This window comes from Balaenoptera borealis, assembly GCF_965194805.1.
Source record: "Balaenoptera borealis genome assembly, chromosome: 2".
Lineage (NCBI taxonomy): Eukaryota > Metazoa > Chordata > Mammalia > Artiodactyla > Balaenopteridae > Balaenoptera > Balaenoptera borealis.
The window spans coordinates 113997287-114015125 of record NC_138867.1 but is presented as its reverse complement, the minus strand read 5'-3'; the positions used below and the strand labels follow the sequence as shown (position 1 = coordinate 114015125).

The window sequence follows — 17839 nt, the reverse complement described above, 5'->3', positions numbered from 1 at the left end:
CCTATCAAGCATTTTGACCAGGAAACAACTTCTACTTAGGGTAAATGGGATGCACACTGCACGTGCATTTCTCTTCTTGTAGTCTTTATGTTAAGAAGTCACACAAAAACAATTTGAGGTCACCAGTTAAAAGTAAAGTAAATAGGCACAGTACTAACTTACTTTCACATCTGTGAAATTCTCTTTGTTTTGGCCAGGAAAGAATCAAACCCTAAAAATAAGTCCTCATATATATTTAAATCATTTTTAGTTTATATTTATTTCAGTAAGGAACTTACCTACAGTTATAAAGTCTTCACAACAATCAAAGGAATGCCAAAATATAACAAGAAAATACTAACTAGTGATAAACCTTATTTACGATATACTTTCAGTTTATACTTCCATTGATCTTTCCAGCAACAAACTTAAGAGCTGAGCTAGCCAATTCAGTAGCCATCAGCTACGTGGCTATTTAGATTTAAGTTAATAAAAATTAAATTAAATTTAAAATTTCTTGGTCACACTGGCCATATTTCAAGTGCTCCATAGCCATCAGAGTTTTTATTGGACAGTGCGGCTTTAGAGAGATCACATGGATATGCCTGTCAAATAATATTTTGTGTGCAGAACAGAAGTGGCTCTAGAGCATGATCAGATGCATTATTCAGAAAATTTATCAAGTGCCTACCATGTGTCAGACACTGGGAATACAGCAGATGATAAAGTCACTGCATTCACAGAGCTCTAGTAGGGGAGACAGAAACAAGTAAAAATATACTATAATTTCTATGTAATGAGTACTGTGAAGAAAAACAAAGCAAGTAAAGAGCTACAGAGTGGTGAAATGAGATCAAGTAAGGCTTCCTTGTTAGAAGTGATGTGTATAACTCGAAGGACTAGACTGGTGTTTAAGATTATACAAGGTGTGGGAGAGCTCCTTTGCAGCCAACTAAGCCATTTAAGCAGTAGGTATGCAGACTCTGGATTTACATGACACACGGAGTAAAACCTCTTCACAGCTCCAACACCAGTGTTCAAAAAATATTTAGTTCATTAAATAGAAGAAATGGATCTGTGGCTGGTTTATGCTTAAAAATCTATTATAAAAATGTTCAAATTAAATATAAATGAAGGGAGACAAGTTATCTACCATGCAGTAGATAACAAAGTAGGAAAAAAATCAAACTGGAAACTGTCTTTTGAATTCATTCATGAATGTATAAAATAAGGTTTAAAAACACACTTGATCACTCTTAGATAACGCATTACTTATACCCTTTGAGGGACTTCCTTGGTGGCGCAGTGGTTAAGAATCCGCCTGCCAATGCAGGGGACATGGGTTCGAGCCCTGGTCCGGGAAGATCCCACATGTTGCAGAGCAACTAAGCCCGTGCACCACAACTACTGAGGCCTGTGCTCTACAACCCGCGTGCTGCAACTACTGAAGCCTACCCGCCTAGAGCCCATGCTCCACAACAAGAGAAGCCACCGCAATGAGAAGCCTGCACACCGCAACAAAGAGTAGCCCCCGATGGCCACAACTAGAGAAAGCCCGAGCACAGCAACGAAGACCCAACTCAGCCAAAAATAAAAAAGTAAATATACCCTGTGAGTTATGGTATTAATTGTCCTATTCTATTTTTTAAAAAGGTATGTATGAACTTTTAGGCATAAAATCAGAGGCAATATTTGCTTGGATAAACAAGCATTAAGTGGACTATTATATATAGTTGATTTACTTTCTAACCTAAACTTTGGCCTGAACGTTCTACTTACTGGAAGCATAAACAGACCAGTCCCGAAAATACACGTTTTCTTATAGAGTGATTTTCAATTTGACCAAATCGTCAAAACTGAAAGAGTCCCAAACACAGATCATTCACCTCTATATATGTACTAAACTTCTAAATAAAGACCACAATGATAGATGAAACTATTTTTTTTCTTATAGGTGTTCCTCATTTTCAGTCCTCTCTAGAACTGACCTCATATTCTTTCTGTGTCTATTACATCTATATCAACTGTGATCTAACTCAAGATTGAAACAGAACGAACAGTACATACTTTCAATTGCCAAGTAAATTTTCCGCTCTCCTTCCTTGGGTTCTTTGCCAGGTGGGAAGTATGTTCCTCTGATTGTAATTGCAGCTTCAGAATATTCACTGATTCTCTGCAGAGCTTCCTTAGAGGTAACTTTCCACCTAGCAGTCTATGAAATAAAGAGTGGGGGGACAATTATACTCCAATAAAGATGTTAAAAAAATAAATAAATAAATAAAATAAAAAAGAGTGGGGGGGAAAATCACTTTACAACAGAATAAAGAAACCTGATGTACTGACAAAGAATAGGTTAACTAAATCATATTATGGTCAATATTGAGATTATAATTAACACCTACATCATAAATTCATTTAGATTCTAATGTAACTAGAACATAATCATAAAAATGGAATTTCTAGTGTTGTCTCCCCATCTAGATAAAAAGTAAAGCAGCCATTTAAATGTTCATGGGTTTTAAACAAGGCATTTTCGCTCCTAAAAAAGGAGTTTCTACTCTACAATAAAAAAAAAAGTTTAAATCTGTTACTTGCCTGTGGGAAGTCATTGATCTCTAATTCTTCTTCATATCTCTTAAAAGATTCATTCTGTCCACCATCCTGTCTCTCCTCTTCTTGTTTCTCCAAAGGCACATAATTAAGCTTGGCATTGATCTTTTCAGCAAGTTGCTCTGCAATGGTTTTTGCAGAGACAGTGGGAGCCAGGATGGTGCCACCTCTGAGAATTGCATTGGTGGCCTGCTGCATCACATCCTGCAGTTAAAGAAGACCTACAGTCAAATCTCAAATGAGGGCAGAGACAAGACCAAAGATCCCACCACAAAGTATTCTCTGGAAAGCTACTAACTAAAAGCATCTTTCTAATGTAGAGTACTACCCCTAAGTGCAATTTAACAGCATATATTTATAACAGACAGTTTAATATATCTCCCTTACTTGATGAGAAAACAAGAATATTCAATTCTACATTAAAAATTCTACTGAATCTTAGATAATTAGGTAACTCTTGATATCAAATATAGTATAATATTTCTAAAATCATTTACATACTTTGTGGCTACTAGGAGTTTCCTCTGAATCAGAATCTTTGCCCACTACCACCACTGAGCTCTTCCTCCCTCCACGGACCAACCCAACATTCTATAAATTACAGTAAATGACTTTACTCAACACATTTTTTTAAATTTGAACTTAATTTTACTATGTGCCTAATGCAGAGATAATTCTTCTGTGGGTAATACACGACCCACACCTCAAGCTCTTCCAACAACAGCGAAAAGTTAGAGCCATTTGCTTTCACAATAAAGAGTTATTAGTAGCAATAATCCAAGACAATATTAGGTGAGGTGCTGTGTCCGTTGTCAGAAGAGGCACAGGCTTGAGTATAGTAAACACTTCATAGTAACTCACTGGCTAAATAAAACAGATGCAGAGACCCAAGGCTCTAAACCTTGATTGTGGCTGCCTCACTGGGTCAGCCCACTGGCCTCTAGCTTGGTCATCCCACTTGGACAATACCGACCTGAACCTATACAGGCTACTGGACACAGGGCCCTGCAGGTCCCCAAACTCTCAAAATCTTAAAAATACTGTCAAAATTAACAAATTGTTCTTTAGGAATGCTATGAAAATTTAACCTTAGTTAAAAATTAAGTTAACCAAAATGCTGGAGAGGGTGTGGAGAAAAGGGAACCCTCCTACACTGTTGGTGCGAATGTAAACTGGTGCAGCAACTATGGAGAACAGTATGGAGGTTCCTCAAAAAACTAAAAGTAGAGTTGCCATATGATCCAGCAATCCCACTCCTGGGAATATATCTGGACAAAACTATAATTCAAAAAGATACATGCACCCTTATGTTCATAGCAGCACTATTTACAATAGCCAAGACATGGAAACAACCTAAATGTCCAGGAATGGATAAAGAAGATATGGTATGTGTATACAAACACACACACACACGTACATATATGTACATATATACATACACACAATGGAATACTACTCAGCCATAAAAAAGAATGAAATAATGCCATTTGCAGCAACATGATGAACCTAGAGATTATCATACTAAGCAAAGTAAGTCAGGAAGAGAAAGACAAATACCATATGATATTACTTATATGTGGAATCTAAAATATGACACAAATGAACCTATCTACAAAACAGAAACAGATTCAGACATAGAGAACAGACTTGTTTGTGGTTGCCAAGGGGGAGGGGGGTGGGGGAGGGATGGATTGGGAGTTTGGGATTAGCAGATGCAAACTATTATATAGAGAATGGGTAAAGAAGGTCCTACAGAGGGAACTATATTCAATATCCTGTAATAAACCATAATGGAAAAGAGTAAGAATATATATATATGTACAACTGAATCACTTTGCTGTACAGCAAAAACTATCACAACACTATAAATCAACTATATTTCAAAAAAAAAAAAAATTAAGTTAACCAAAAAACTCCCAAGAGAAACAAGGCAAGTGAAATATTTAACACATTTTCCCACTGTCTAAACCCATGTTAGTTTCAGTTATGTAACTGGATATTCGTACTTCCAAGGCATTGTTTGTGTGCCCAATAACCCACCTAATATAAACAGAAAAGAAAGAAAAGAGAGTTATTTCTTTAGGATTTTGGTAAGATCAATCAGAATACTACTTTATAAAATTATCCATGGTTAACATGCTTAACAGTTAGGCCTTCCAGAATAGGCATTAAGACCTCAGTTAACCACACTAGAGAAATCACCCAAATATAATAATTGAAGAATTCTGTATTGAGAATAATGTTAAATGCTTACTACCTCAATGTCTAAAATAACTTCTTGTTCACTTGTGCTGACATAATTCCTGAAAAGCATTTAAATCAAAGAACTTCCAAGAAGTACTAAGACTTGGAACAAATTACTTAATACCTGAGACTCAATGCCCAAATTCTTCTGAGCATTGATTCTAAGAGCCAATCTCTTTGCAATTTCTAACTTCTCAGCATTTCCTGCAGTTGGAGCAGGAACACTAGATGTTCCAGGAGCAGCCATATCCTTCACTCTCTTCTTTGAATTAAACATGCTTTCAATTTGCTCATCAATCTAAACAAGAAGAAAAAGGATTAGTAAAAATCTAATTAAAAATACCAATTTATAGAGGGAGAAGAGGAGGGGACGGGGAAAGGAAAGGGAGGAGAGGGGAGAGAGGGAGGGAGGAAGGAAGGAAAGAAAGAAACAGATACAAGGCTGCAAGAACCACTTCAGCAGACTCCTGAGTGGTACAGATACATCCCAATTCAGTAAATGAAGAACATGTGCTGTCAAGACAGAGCAGACAACTTGATGCAGCTGAGCTGCTCCAGGGCCACGGCCTTAAGGCCACATTACATACACTGCAATGAAAGAGGCTGGACGAAGGGCAATAACTCAAGACCAGTGGACATCTAAAAATACAGTCAGTGGTTCACAGGGGAAATGCTGCAACAGGGTTCCTAAAATTCTTCCCAACTCCAAAAATGCAATTGGATTTACCAAAAAACTGGGTAAGAGAATCAGGAAAAAAAGCCTTTATTGTTTTTTTCCTTCAAGGAAGGAAAGAAATGAAGGTTGGTTTCCCCATCAAAGCAAGAGCAATGCTGAAAATTAGGCTAATATTTTAAATCTCAAATGAGGAGCAAGCTTTTTTCAGGGTTTAAAATTAATTAGGTTAATTTAGAAAGACCTTTTACTGAAATGGAAACAGACAACTTATCTTCTTTTTAAAATATTTGTTATCTAATAAGGGGTTTGAGTTACCAACTACTTTTAAACTAACATTTAATTAACCCTTTTAAATTAAACAGCATACATGGCGTTAAAATCCAAAACAAATGCATAAATCAGGAATGGGGAAGGTATATGGAGCTAGTTGACAGGGGTAACTGTACTTTTAACTTTATTCACTTTAGTATTGCTCTATTTTTTTACAAAACTTATATAATATTTTAACAAGAAGGAAAAAAATCAACATATTTCATTATGAGATTTTTTTTTAAATGTTTAAGTAACATAAAAAAACTGAGGTGGTTTTAAAAACAAAGCCACATATTATTTAATACTCTTCCCTCCAAGAGGTGGAGCCTCTCCTTAAATGTGGGCTGGACTTAGTGACTTGTTTCTAACAGACAAAAAAAAGTGGAAAAGCCAGTATGTAACCTCAGAGACTAGTCATAAAAGGTACTAAGGCTTTCCTCTTTGCTCTCTCTTGGATCACTCATTCTGGGGCAGCCAGCTGCCACGCTGTAAGGACACAAATGCAAAGTGAAGAACAGAGGCATACTCCCAACATTAAAGTGACTAAGCCATCTTGGAAGAAGATGGTCCTGCATCAGTGAAGCCTTCAGATAACTGCAACCTGGGACAACAGCTTGACTGCAACCTCATGAGACCCTAAGTAAGAACTACTTGGCTAAACTGCTCCTGATTTCCTAACCCTCAGGAATCATGAGATAATAAATGTTTATTGTTTTAACCTACTAAGTTTTGGATTGATTTGTTACATGGTAACAAATAACTAAAATATTGACTTAATTGAATTTTAAGCCAGTATGGTATGCTAGTAAGAAATGGCCTAGAGTTAATAGGAGACCCTGGTTCTGGTCCTGGCTGTGCTTAACAGCCAGTGTGGTCATTTCCTGAAATGACAAGATCAGATTGAATTCCTGATTTCCTAAATTGTGTTCTGAGCTAAGGTTTAACCGGGTATGTTTCAAAAACAAAAAAAAAGTTCTATGATCAAATATCAAATATGTTGGAAGATTTCTGGGTCAAATAAAGTTAAATAAGATTATTTTATTAATGACTTTTCACATCCTTTGACAGGATACCACTAATAGTGGTATATATTAGGCAGATTTTCCAAAATTATTTTATAATGAAAACATCTAAAGCTCAAGCTCCTGGGATTAGGGCTCCAAAGAATACTCTGTGAAACCCTTAACTTGCTGAGTCCTCAGGGTCCCTTTTCACTGGGTTACAAATAATTCCGTAAGCTAAGAACATGGGCTTTGAAGTAAGAACAGAACGGGTATAGATCCCAGCTCCTCCCCATAACAGCTATGCAAATCTGAAAAGGTTATTATTTCTTCCTAAGCCTCGGTCTCAATTATAAAATGGGAATACTCTGAGTATCCACTCATCTGGCTATTGTGAGGAAGTAAATGAAACAATCCCTGTAAAGCCCTTTGCACAGGACATGGCACTTAGTAGCACTCAATAAATGCTGACTATTATTATTAATAAGGATATTGTATAACAATTAAATTGTAAAAGATTAAAAAACAATATTAGTACCAATGATGTTAAAGATACAAGGAGCCAGGCACTCTTATATAACACTACTGTGAGTGCAAATTGGTACTCACCTTGCAGGAGAACAATCTGACAACGTTTTAAGACCAAATTAGATATACCCTTTGGCCTAGCAAATTCCATTTATACATTCATCCTCAAGACTTAATGCGACGAATGTGCAAGGTTTAATGTTCAAGAATGAGCGACGAAGTAAAGTATATTCCAAATAAAGAATATATGGAAACAAACATGTTTGTTTCCATATATTCAAAAATAGGGATTTGATTCATTAAACTGTGGAACATCCATATAATGAAATATGTAACCAAAGAATAGCATAAGAGTGAATTTACTAAAAGGGAAGATTTCAACATAGGACTATTGTAAAGAAGATTATAAAGCAGTATGATCTCATTTTTATGAAAATACAGAAATACAGGCATATGTGAATACGTCTGTATACACAGAAAAAAACTGAGAAGGGTACATAACGAAAAGTTTCCAGTAACTTGCTAACTAAACAAGCCTATGGTAAAACCTCCAGTACAAAAGGAATAACTGCTTCAACTGGTAAGAATAAGGCTTAGAACAACAATACTTACATCAACTGCAGCATCCTCATCATCTGAATCTTGAAGACCAAGAGCAGCTTTTTGTAACTTCTTTCTCTCATTTGCCAAAGCTTGTTCTGTTTCATCAAACTTGAATCCCTTACCAGAGAACCCACTACTCTTTTTAATTATTTTCCCTTCCTTTCAAGGAAAAACAAGAAAGTTAATTTCATAATAAAAAACTTTAATGTTCAGGAATTTATGGCAATTAAATATTTTTCAAGGCGGTGTATGACAATGTAACAAAAACATTTCATCTAGCATGTGAGAAAAAAGAACTCTATGTAGACTACAAAAAATACTAAGTTGAAGCAAAAGGGAGCATTTTGTTTTCACTCCTTTCCCTTCCTCTCTAAAGAGATAAATGAAAATAATCCTATCAAGATTTACAGGTATTAAATATTCAAGATTTAGAACACAATGACTTGCATAAAAATGAGAGTTAAAAAACTCACAGCTTTCTGTTGATCTTTGAAATCACTCCAAAGTTTCTCTAGATCAGGTGGCACTGCAGTCCCTGACAATTCAAGGGCTTTAATTATGTCACCAGCATACCGAGCCTGATCTTCTGTGATGAAAGTATAGGCGTAGCCCTAGTGAATGATGAAAAAGTGGTACTATTAAACACTAACAAGATGAATCCTCCTTAGATCACAAATAAGATAAAATCTGAGTCACCTAATATACCCTCTTTAAGATGACTCCATTACTAAAGAATTTCAAAGCCCACAAAAGAGTCCTACTAAATTCTTTAATGGTTGAAAGTGAAATACCTAAGTTTAATATTTAAAAATAAGCAAAACCAGAAAATTTCTAATCTCTTTATGCATAAAGGGAAATACATGTGATTTTTACATAAATGCACAACTCCACTGTCATAAGTATTAACTTTAATATACCTTATTTCTCCCTTTTTGCTTGCATTCCCTTCCTCCACTACCTACTGCATCTCTCTACCCCAGCTAACCTGTATTAACGTCCTAGAATACAGCTTCCCATATTTTTTAAAGACCAATTAAAAGATATAAAAGCATACACACATGTATATCTGGTATGTTTTTAACATATACAAAAATGAAGTCAGCTACATCACTTCCCTGGGATTCTCTAAAGCCTAAGGGTGCAGGTGTCCCCAGCAGCTCTTTGGTTCAGGCAAGAGAAAGACTGGAGTTGTAAGTAGAGGAACAGCAAACTACAATTAGATTGCCATCTTCACAAAAAGCTCTACCCTACCAGTGAACTGCTATAAATTTTAAAACATGATTTAATATTTTATTTCAGGAGTACCTAGTTACCAGATTTGACCCATGGCCTACTTTTATACGACCCATGAACTAAAAGTGGTATTACATTTTTTAGGGTTGTGTATATACACACACACACACACACACACACACACACGATGTGACAGAGACTGTGTGTGGCCCAAAAAGGCTACAATTTTAACTACCTGGCCCTTTACACAAAAAATTTCCCAAATCCACAGAATAACTCAGGTTAAAAGAATAAATGCCATCACTACTTATTAGCTATGTAAATTTGGCAAGTAACAATGTCAGTGTGCCTCAACTTTTCTCATCTGTTAAAAGGGGTACTATTATCCACCTCAAAAGGAATTTGTGAGAATAAAATGAGATGATATATGTAAAGCACTCAGAACAGTGGTGGGCATTTAATAAATACTCCATAAATATAACCTATTAATATTATTATTTCTTCAGTATGTAGAAATGTCCATGGTTGTAATATCAAATATATCACCATCAGTGCTTCCAACAATGGAATATTCTGCTGCCTTCAAAAAGAATGAGTTAGAACTATATACTTAACAGAATACAGATAAGTCAAAAAAGCAAATAATATTCATGTGTATGGGGGGGTGAGAACAGGGGTGATAGGTGTGGGCTGAGTGTATTTCATGACCCCTTATTTTAAAAAAAAGCAATGAAAGATCTTGAACTATATGCATGTATGTATATACAGAAATTTTTAGGTGGGGAAAAATACCTTTTGGGGACACAAATGGTTAACACTATCTGCCTACAGAGAACAGCACTTAAGACATGTATATGTATATAAATGATGAACATCAACTATTCCCCATACTCTGATGATGAAGGATTTTCAGAATGTCCCCATAACTCCTATTATCTCCTCTTTATAATCATAAAGAAACACTTGTATTTTAACATAATAGAAATCAACTTTAAAAGCAATTATTTTTACTTTGTTGCCTGCTCTTCCAGTCCGTCCTGCTCTGTGCACATAATCCTCATAATGGTTGGGGCAGCTATAATTTACTACAAGAATCAGATGTTTCACATCTAGGCCTCGGGCAGCAACAGACGTAGCAACAAGAAGTTTGCAGGTCCCATTCTTAAAATCATTTATGATGCTATCTCTGTCATACTGATCAATGCCTGCAAGTAAATTAAAGAGTTGTAAAACCACATATTCAAATTAAATTTTCCATTTCCTCTGACATTCAGACAAAGAAGTTAAACACGGGGTAAAGAACAAATCCAACTTATATTGACCACATGTCCAACAACTACCATATAGAAAGTAAAAGACTTGGGGGGGGGGGGTTGGTGAGGAGTGATAAATTAGGAGTTTGGGATTAAAATATACACACTACTATATATAAAATAGATAACCAACAAGGATCTACAGTATAGCATAGGAAACTATACTCAACATCTTATAATAACCTATAATTGAAAAGAAACTAAAAGAGAATAGATATAATATATAACTGAATCATTTTGCTGTGCACCTGAAACACAACACTGTAAATCAACTACATTTCAATACAAAATTTAAAAAAAAAAAAAAAAAGACTAAGGAAATTTAATGGCAAGATCAAAAGTTACTGCTATTTATGAATTCCAAATCTGCCCTGTTTTGCCCCCTTTCTTATATATAAGGCTTATCACTCCAGAAGCCCAACCTCAGAATCACTAACCTATATCTCTTATGGGGGCAAATGGGAAAAAGGCAGGTACATTCAGCCTATATTGACAGGATTCAGATCTTTCTAATTCTCTCATAGGTTATTTAGAGCCTTGCTACTCACAGTTTTGTCCCAAGGACCAGGAGCAGCATCACATGAGAGCTTGTTAGAAATGCACAATCTCAGATCCTACCCCAAACTACTGAGTCAGATTCTGCATTTTAACAAGATCCATAGGTGATTACATATGCACATTAAAGTTTATGGTGCACTGCTTAAAAAGTACCCAACTGGATCTCTCTTAAAATTTGTTACTCAAAGAGCCTCAGGATGAGTGACAAAGCAGAGCATAAAATACCAAAATGTTCTTTTACAAAATGTCCAGGCCACAAATATACTTTATGATGGGGTACCTGGGAATCTCTAGTAATCAGAGAAGGGAATGGGATAAATTCTCAAACCTTGAAATTCATTTTTGCAGCAAGAGATATTCTAACATTCCGTATAAAACCTGTGTTTAACATATACAGAACATTTAGCATCTAAATATTTATCAATATTAATTTATATTACCTGAAGTTTTAAATGTACTCTTCAAAGATTGAATTATGGAAAATATTTGGATCTTATCTCAAGGAAACTAGGATCCAACACTGTACCCAAAAACCTCATAAGAAAAATCAGTGGAATCAGTAACAATATACATTAAGTTTATAATTTAAAAATACCACAACTTTTACTGTAGACTGAGGTATCCTGACACATGTGCAGTAGAGTTAGTAGTTAATGGCAGCAACCATTAACCCTCTTCCTTTTTAACATGACCTCAATTTTGTTATCCACCCAACACATGGTCACATATATCAAACCAGAGATGAGCCTAATTCTCAGTCTCAGGAGGTGAGTAATGATTAGTGTAAACTAGCCCTTCTCAAACTTTCTGTGCTCAGGTTGTCTGTGCACTCTTAAAATTAATAAGAACCAGACCCAGAGAGCTTTAGTTTATCTAGGTCATCTCTATCAATATTTAATGTATTAGAAACTAGAACTGAGGAAAATTTTAAATATTTATTAACTTTTTAAAAAATAATAAAACAATTACATGCTAAAAAAATATATTTTTGTGAAGTAACTTTTCCAAAACAATAAAAATAAGGTGCTTCACATTTTTGCAAATCTCTTTGATGTCTGGCTTAATAGAAGATAGTTGGAGTCTCATATCTTCTGCATTCAATCTGTTGCAATTTAACACGCTGTGCAACCTCTAGAAAGCTACACTACATATACACTGATGAAAGAATGAAAGTGAAAAAGGCAAATAACTTGGCGGGGTTATTATGGAAATATTTTTGACCTCATGAAACCCCTGAAAATCTCAGAAACCTCAGGGGTGCAAGGATAATACATTAAGAACCATTTGTCATTCCCTTGTCTTTGAATGAATTAGGCATAAGCATGTGAAGCAATTCTGACCAAAAAGATGAAGTACAGACAGGGGATTATGGGGAAAAATTTCCTTACATATATAAAAAAATACACATTTACATCAAGGTAGGGGAAATCTTACAGACTAACCCTCCTGTGGGTAACAACTATGAATTCTGGACAAAATATAAAAAACTAACTACCTGAAGGCACCAGAGAGTGACTAAAAGAAGGCAGAAACTGGAAGGGAGTTGACACCTGGAAGAATGCAATGGCACTGGTTGAGTTTACAGGATTTTACTTCTTTATTTTAAACTTTCTGTTTGGGAGCGGGCCCTGAGCAGCCCAGGTAGGGAAGTCAAAACCTGAACAGAAACAGTCTTACTGACAAGAAGAAACAAGAAGAAAGCATTCAGGATAAACTCAGGACCAGAAAAGAGGGGATAAATCCCAGAAAGAACAACAGAGCAGGCACGTCCAACAGTGCATAAAAACATTGTCCAAGGACTTCCCTGGTGGCGCAGTGGTTAAGAATCTGCCTGCCAATGTAGGGGACATGGGTTCGAGCCCAGGTCCGGGAAGATCCCACATGCCGCGGAGCAAATAAGTCCATGCACCACAACTACTGATGCCCATGCGCCCTAGAGCCCACGCACCGCAACTACTGAGCCCACATGCCGCAAGTACTGAAGCTCATGCATCTAGAACCCGTGCTGCGCAACAAGAGAAGCCTCCGCACTGCAACAAAGCCCCCGCTCACTGCAACTAGAGAAAGCCTGGGTGCAGAAACGAGGAAGGGAGGGAGGGAGGAAGGAATAAAATTAAAAACAAAAAAAAACGCTGCCCAAATATCTGACACCTAAACTATACACACATGCGGCAGAATCCAAGTAGCCCAGCTCTGGCTGAAAGAAATTATTAGAAATTTCAGAGGCTGCCCATTACAAGAAAGGCAGTTTCAAATATGGGTCCAGCCAAGTTAATGCCCTATTTAAAAAAAAAAAAAAAAAAAAAAAACTTAAATAAAACATAATTCAGACTCTACAAGGTATCATTCACAAATGCCAGTATACAAACCAAAATTACTAGACAAAGAAACAGAAAACTATAAAACAAAATCAAAAGAAAAGATAATAGAAACTGACTTCAGATGACCAAGACATTATAATTAATAGTCAAAGATTTTAAAGCAACTATTATAATTGTGATCAAGGAAAAAAGCTTTTAAATGCTTATAATGAATGGCTAGGAAATTTAATTAGAGAATCAGTAAAATATAAAAGAGAGCCAACTGGAAATTCTAGAACTAAAAAAAATACAATAATTGAATTTAAAAATTCACTGAATGGGCTTATTATTAGCAGATAAGAGATGACCAAAAACACACAGTGAACTTGAAGACAGAGTCAAAGAAATTATTCAGTCTTAGAGAGAAAAAAGATTGAAAAACAAAGACTGAACATACCATCAGTGATATGTGAGACAGAATCAAAAGGCTTAACATACACACAATTGGAGTCCCAAAAAGAGAGAAGAAAATAAGGCAGTAAAACAATCAATCAATCAATAAATCAAGAAATAACAGTCAAGGGACTTCCCTGGTGGCGCAGTGGATAAGACTCCACACTCCCAGTGCAGGGGGCCCAGGTTCGATCCCTGTTAAGGGAACTAGATCCCACACGCATGCCGCGACTAACAGTTTGCATGCCACAACTAAGGAGCCTGCCTTCCGCAACTAAGACCTGGTGCAACCAAATTAATTAATTAAGTAATTAATTTTTTTAAAAAAGAAATAACAGCCAAGAATTTCCCAAATTAGATGCAAGACATAAATTTACAGATTCTAGAAGGCGGTAAACCCCAAGGAGAATGAATACAAAGAAAATCATATCTAAATCAACTTACCATACGACCCAGCTATCCCATTCCTGGTTATCTACCCTTGAGAAATGAAATGTTCACACAAAAATCTGGACTTACATATTTAATAGCAGCTCTATTCATAATTGTCTAAAACTGGAAACAACCCAAATGTCCTTCAACAGATAAAGAAATACACAAACAGTGGTACATCCACACAAAATATACTATTAGATAATAAAAAGAAATGAACAATGCAACAACTTGAATGGATCTCAAAGCCATCACGCTGAGTGAAAAAAAAGCCAACTGCAAAAAGCTGTATAATGTATGACTGCATTTATAAACATTCTTATAAGAGCACATCAGTGGTTTCAAGGAGCTATGTACAAGAGGAAAGAGAACCTTAGAGTTACTCTGCATAGGGATAGGACAAGGGAGTTTTGTGGGGTGAGGGAACTAGTCTGTATCCTGATTATGGTGAATCCTTTGGGATGGTTAAAACAGTCAAAAAACTGGAAGTAGCCTAGGTGACCAACAGAAATGACTAAACAAACTATGATATATTTATACACTGGAGTATTACTCAGCAATAAAAGGGAAGAGCTGTTACATCCAACATGGATGAAAACTCAAAAATATATGCAGAGTCAAAGATACCTGATACAAAACAGTCCATAATGTATGGTTCCATTTATCTGAAATTCTAAAACAGGTAAAGTTGGGAAAAAAATGTAAGAAGTGGGGGCAGGGACTGAGGGAAATTTCTGAGGTTACATCTTAACAGAGGTTTGGGTTTCACAACTTACATGCATTTGTCAAAACTCATCAAATGGTACACTCAGAATCTGTATATTTCACTATAGTTTACTTACAGATTTTTTATTTAAAAAAATTTTTAACTAGTGTTAATCATGTGCACACTGAAGTGAAATGTGCTGATGCTGCAACGTATTCTGAAATGTATCAAAAAACTAAGAAAGGGCTTCCCTGGTGGCGCAGTGGTTAAGAATCTCCCTGCCAATGCAGGGGACACAGGTTCCAGCCCTGGTCTGGGAAGATCCCACATGCCACGGAGCAACTAAGCCCGTGTGCCACAACTACTGAGCTTGCGCTCTAGAGCCTGCAAGCCACAACTACTGAAGGCCGCGCGCCAAGAGCCTGTGCTCCACAACAAGAGAGGCCACCGCAATGAGAAGCCCGCGCACCACAACGAAGAGTAGCCCCAGCTCGCTGCAACTAGAGAAAGCCCACGCGCAGCAACAAAGACCCAACGCAGCCAAAAATAAATAAATAAAAAGAAAGAAATTTATTTTTTAAAAAAACTATGAAAAATTGAGGAGTGGGTAAAAGGACAGATGGCTAATGATGTGACAGATAAATGTAACAAAATGTTAATTGTAGAATCTAGTATTAGATATTCAAGGGTGTTCACGATATAGTTTTCTCAGATTTTCTGTGTTTGAAAATTTTGGTAATAAAAATGAGGGGGAAGAAAAGCCATAGATATATGGAAAACAGTCTTCCTCCTCTGGACGTTGTCAGATCTGGAAGTGATGACTGAGCCTGCAGAAGGCTTTTTGCTGCCATAAAGAAAGCTTAGCTTAATAACTAAGTTATTATGCTCAAGATGGCAGTATAGAAACTACAATATGGTAACACTGAGCTACTGCTGAGTGAAGCAATCCTGGAATCGTTTTCCGTTTTTTTTTCTTCTTTGGATGCACCGTGCAGCATGCGGCCTCTTAGTTCCCCAACCAGGGATTGAACCCAGGCCCCCCGCAGTGGAAGCACGGAGTCTTAACCACTGGACCGCCAGGGAAGTCCCCTGGAATCGTTCGACCATGGGATTTCATGTTTTGTAAAATAGTAAATATTCCTCATGATTTACAGCAGCTGAGTTCATATTTTCTGTTACTTGCAGAGAACCAAAAGAAAAAGTAACTGATATTAATAGTACATGTCAAAAGTCTCATTGAAGCATTTTGCCCTATTTTAAAATGTCTCTGTTTTCATATATCATAAACACCTGAAAGTAGAAACCATTGTGCTACTTTCCTAATTTCAGCAATATTTACCATATTAAATGCAGGTTGCGTCTTTAAGGAATTTTAAAATTCTTCATTATTAGTGCAAAAATGAAGAAATGGATGACTGACAGAATAGAAATTATAGCCATGGTTTAATGACAGTATTTTCAGATTTCTTCTGTCATTTTTTTTTTTTTCATACTCTACAATCCCCAGAATCCCCTCTTTTTTTTTTTTAATTTTTATTTATTTATTTTATTTATTTATGGCTGTGTTGGGTCTTCGTTCTGTGCGCGGGCTTCCTCTAGTTGCGGCAAGCGGGGGCCACTCTTCATCGCGGTGCGCGGGCCTCTCACTATCGCGGCCTCTCTTGTTGCGGAGCACAGGCTCCAGACGCGCAGGCTCAGTAATTGTGGCTCACGGGCCTAGTTGCTCCGCGGCACGTGGGATCCTCCCAGACCAGGGCTCGAACCCGTGTCCCCTGCATTAGCAGGCAGATTCTCAACCACTGCGCCACCAGGGAAGCCCTTCTTTCATTTTTTAACCCAGTTTAGAGGAAAGTTTAGAGGAATGCAGGTATGTGATAAATCAAAAATATAGTATTAAGAACAATATGCTCTCCATATATTTTGTTCATAAACTACAATTACCTGGCCTTTGTGCTCTAACAAAAAAGTCAAGCAACTGTGGAATGCTCTAATTGTTGAACTGAGAAAATTGTCTCAGGTTAACAAAACCAGGAGTGGGCAGAACACATCCACTCTCCAACCTCCTGCCTCCCTTTCTCCCTCCACTAGACCTGAAGACTAGAGAACTACAGGTGGCTCTGGAAGTGGCAGCACTCAGAGTGTCTCTGAGCTTCCTTCTCACTATTCAGAAGAGTAAGCAGGAATAAACAGCTATTATTCCATTAAGCGATAGGTTCTGCAAATCAGCCTGACTGCCCCTTTACGGAGGTCAATCTTAGAAGAACAGAAATACCATAATCTCCATCCTACAAATGAACAAGTCCAGGATTTTCTGTCATTTGGTCACAATCCAGAGTGAGCAGCATTTTGCAGCTGCAATAATCCTAGCAGGAAGAATGGACTAAATGTTTTGTAGTTTGTATTCTTTTTTCTTCTAAAGGGGCACAAAATTGTATGCATTTCAGACATACTAACACCCACACTTCTCACAACTAATGCCATTACATTATGTATTATGCATGAAATGCACATTAATTACATGTGCACATTAGGAATTTCATGGTTACACCTTTAAAAAAAATAATTCTTCAAAAGCCCTACATAATTTCATGCTGCGGAGCAACTAAGCCTGTGCACCACAACTACTGAGCCTGCGCTCTAGAGGCCGCGAGCCACAACTGCTGAGTCCACGTGCCACAACTACTGAAGCCCGGGCATGTAGAGCCCGTGCTCCACAACAAGAGAAGCCACTGCAATGAGAAGCCCGTGCACCACAACGAAGCGTAGCCCCCACTCACCACAACTGGAGAAAGCCCGCACGCAGCAATGAAGACCCAACACAGCCAAAAATAAATAAATAAATAAATAAATTTAGCTTTAAAAAAATGTAACTCACAACTTTAAAAATAAAT

General features: G+C 36.9%; 1 protein-coding gene across 6 annotated transcripts in view; it reads right to left on the bottom strand.

Moving 5' to 3' along the window:
* DDX46 (DEAD-box helicase 46) overlaps window positions 1–17839 on the bottom strand; it is a 63874-nt gene that overhangs the window by 13904 nt on the left and 32131 nt on the right. For 5 of the 6 annotated variants that reach the window (XR_014241126.1, XR_014241127.1, XR_014241128.1 and 2 more), the window contains 6 exons: window positions 10198–10391; window positions 8427–8564; window positions 7963–8112; window positions 4955–5131; window positions 2575–2793; window positions 2047–2191 (listed from right to left, as the gene is read on the bottom strand). Coding sequence is in view for 3 of the 6 variants with exons in the window: in XM_082378908.1 (XP_082235034.1) it covers window positions 2047–2191; window positions 2575–2793; window positions 4955–5131; window positions 7963–8112; window positions 8427–8564; window positions 10198–10391 (1023 nt within the window). In the remaining 3 variants the exon portion in view is untranslated. The remainder of the gene's footprint in view (window positions 1–2046; window positions 2192–2574; window positions 2794–4954; window positions 5132–7962; window positions 8113–8426; window positions 8565–10197; window positions 10392–17839) is intronic. The other variant, XM_082378909.1, reaches the window with a different exon arrangement.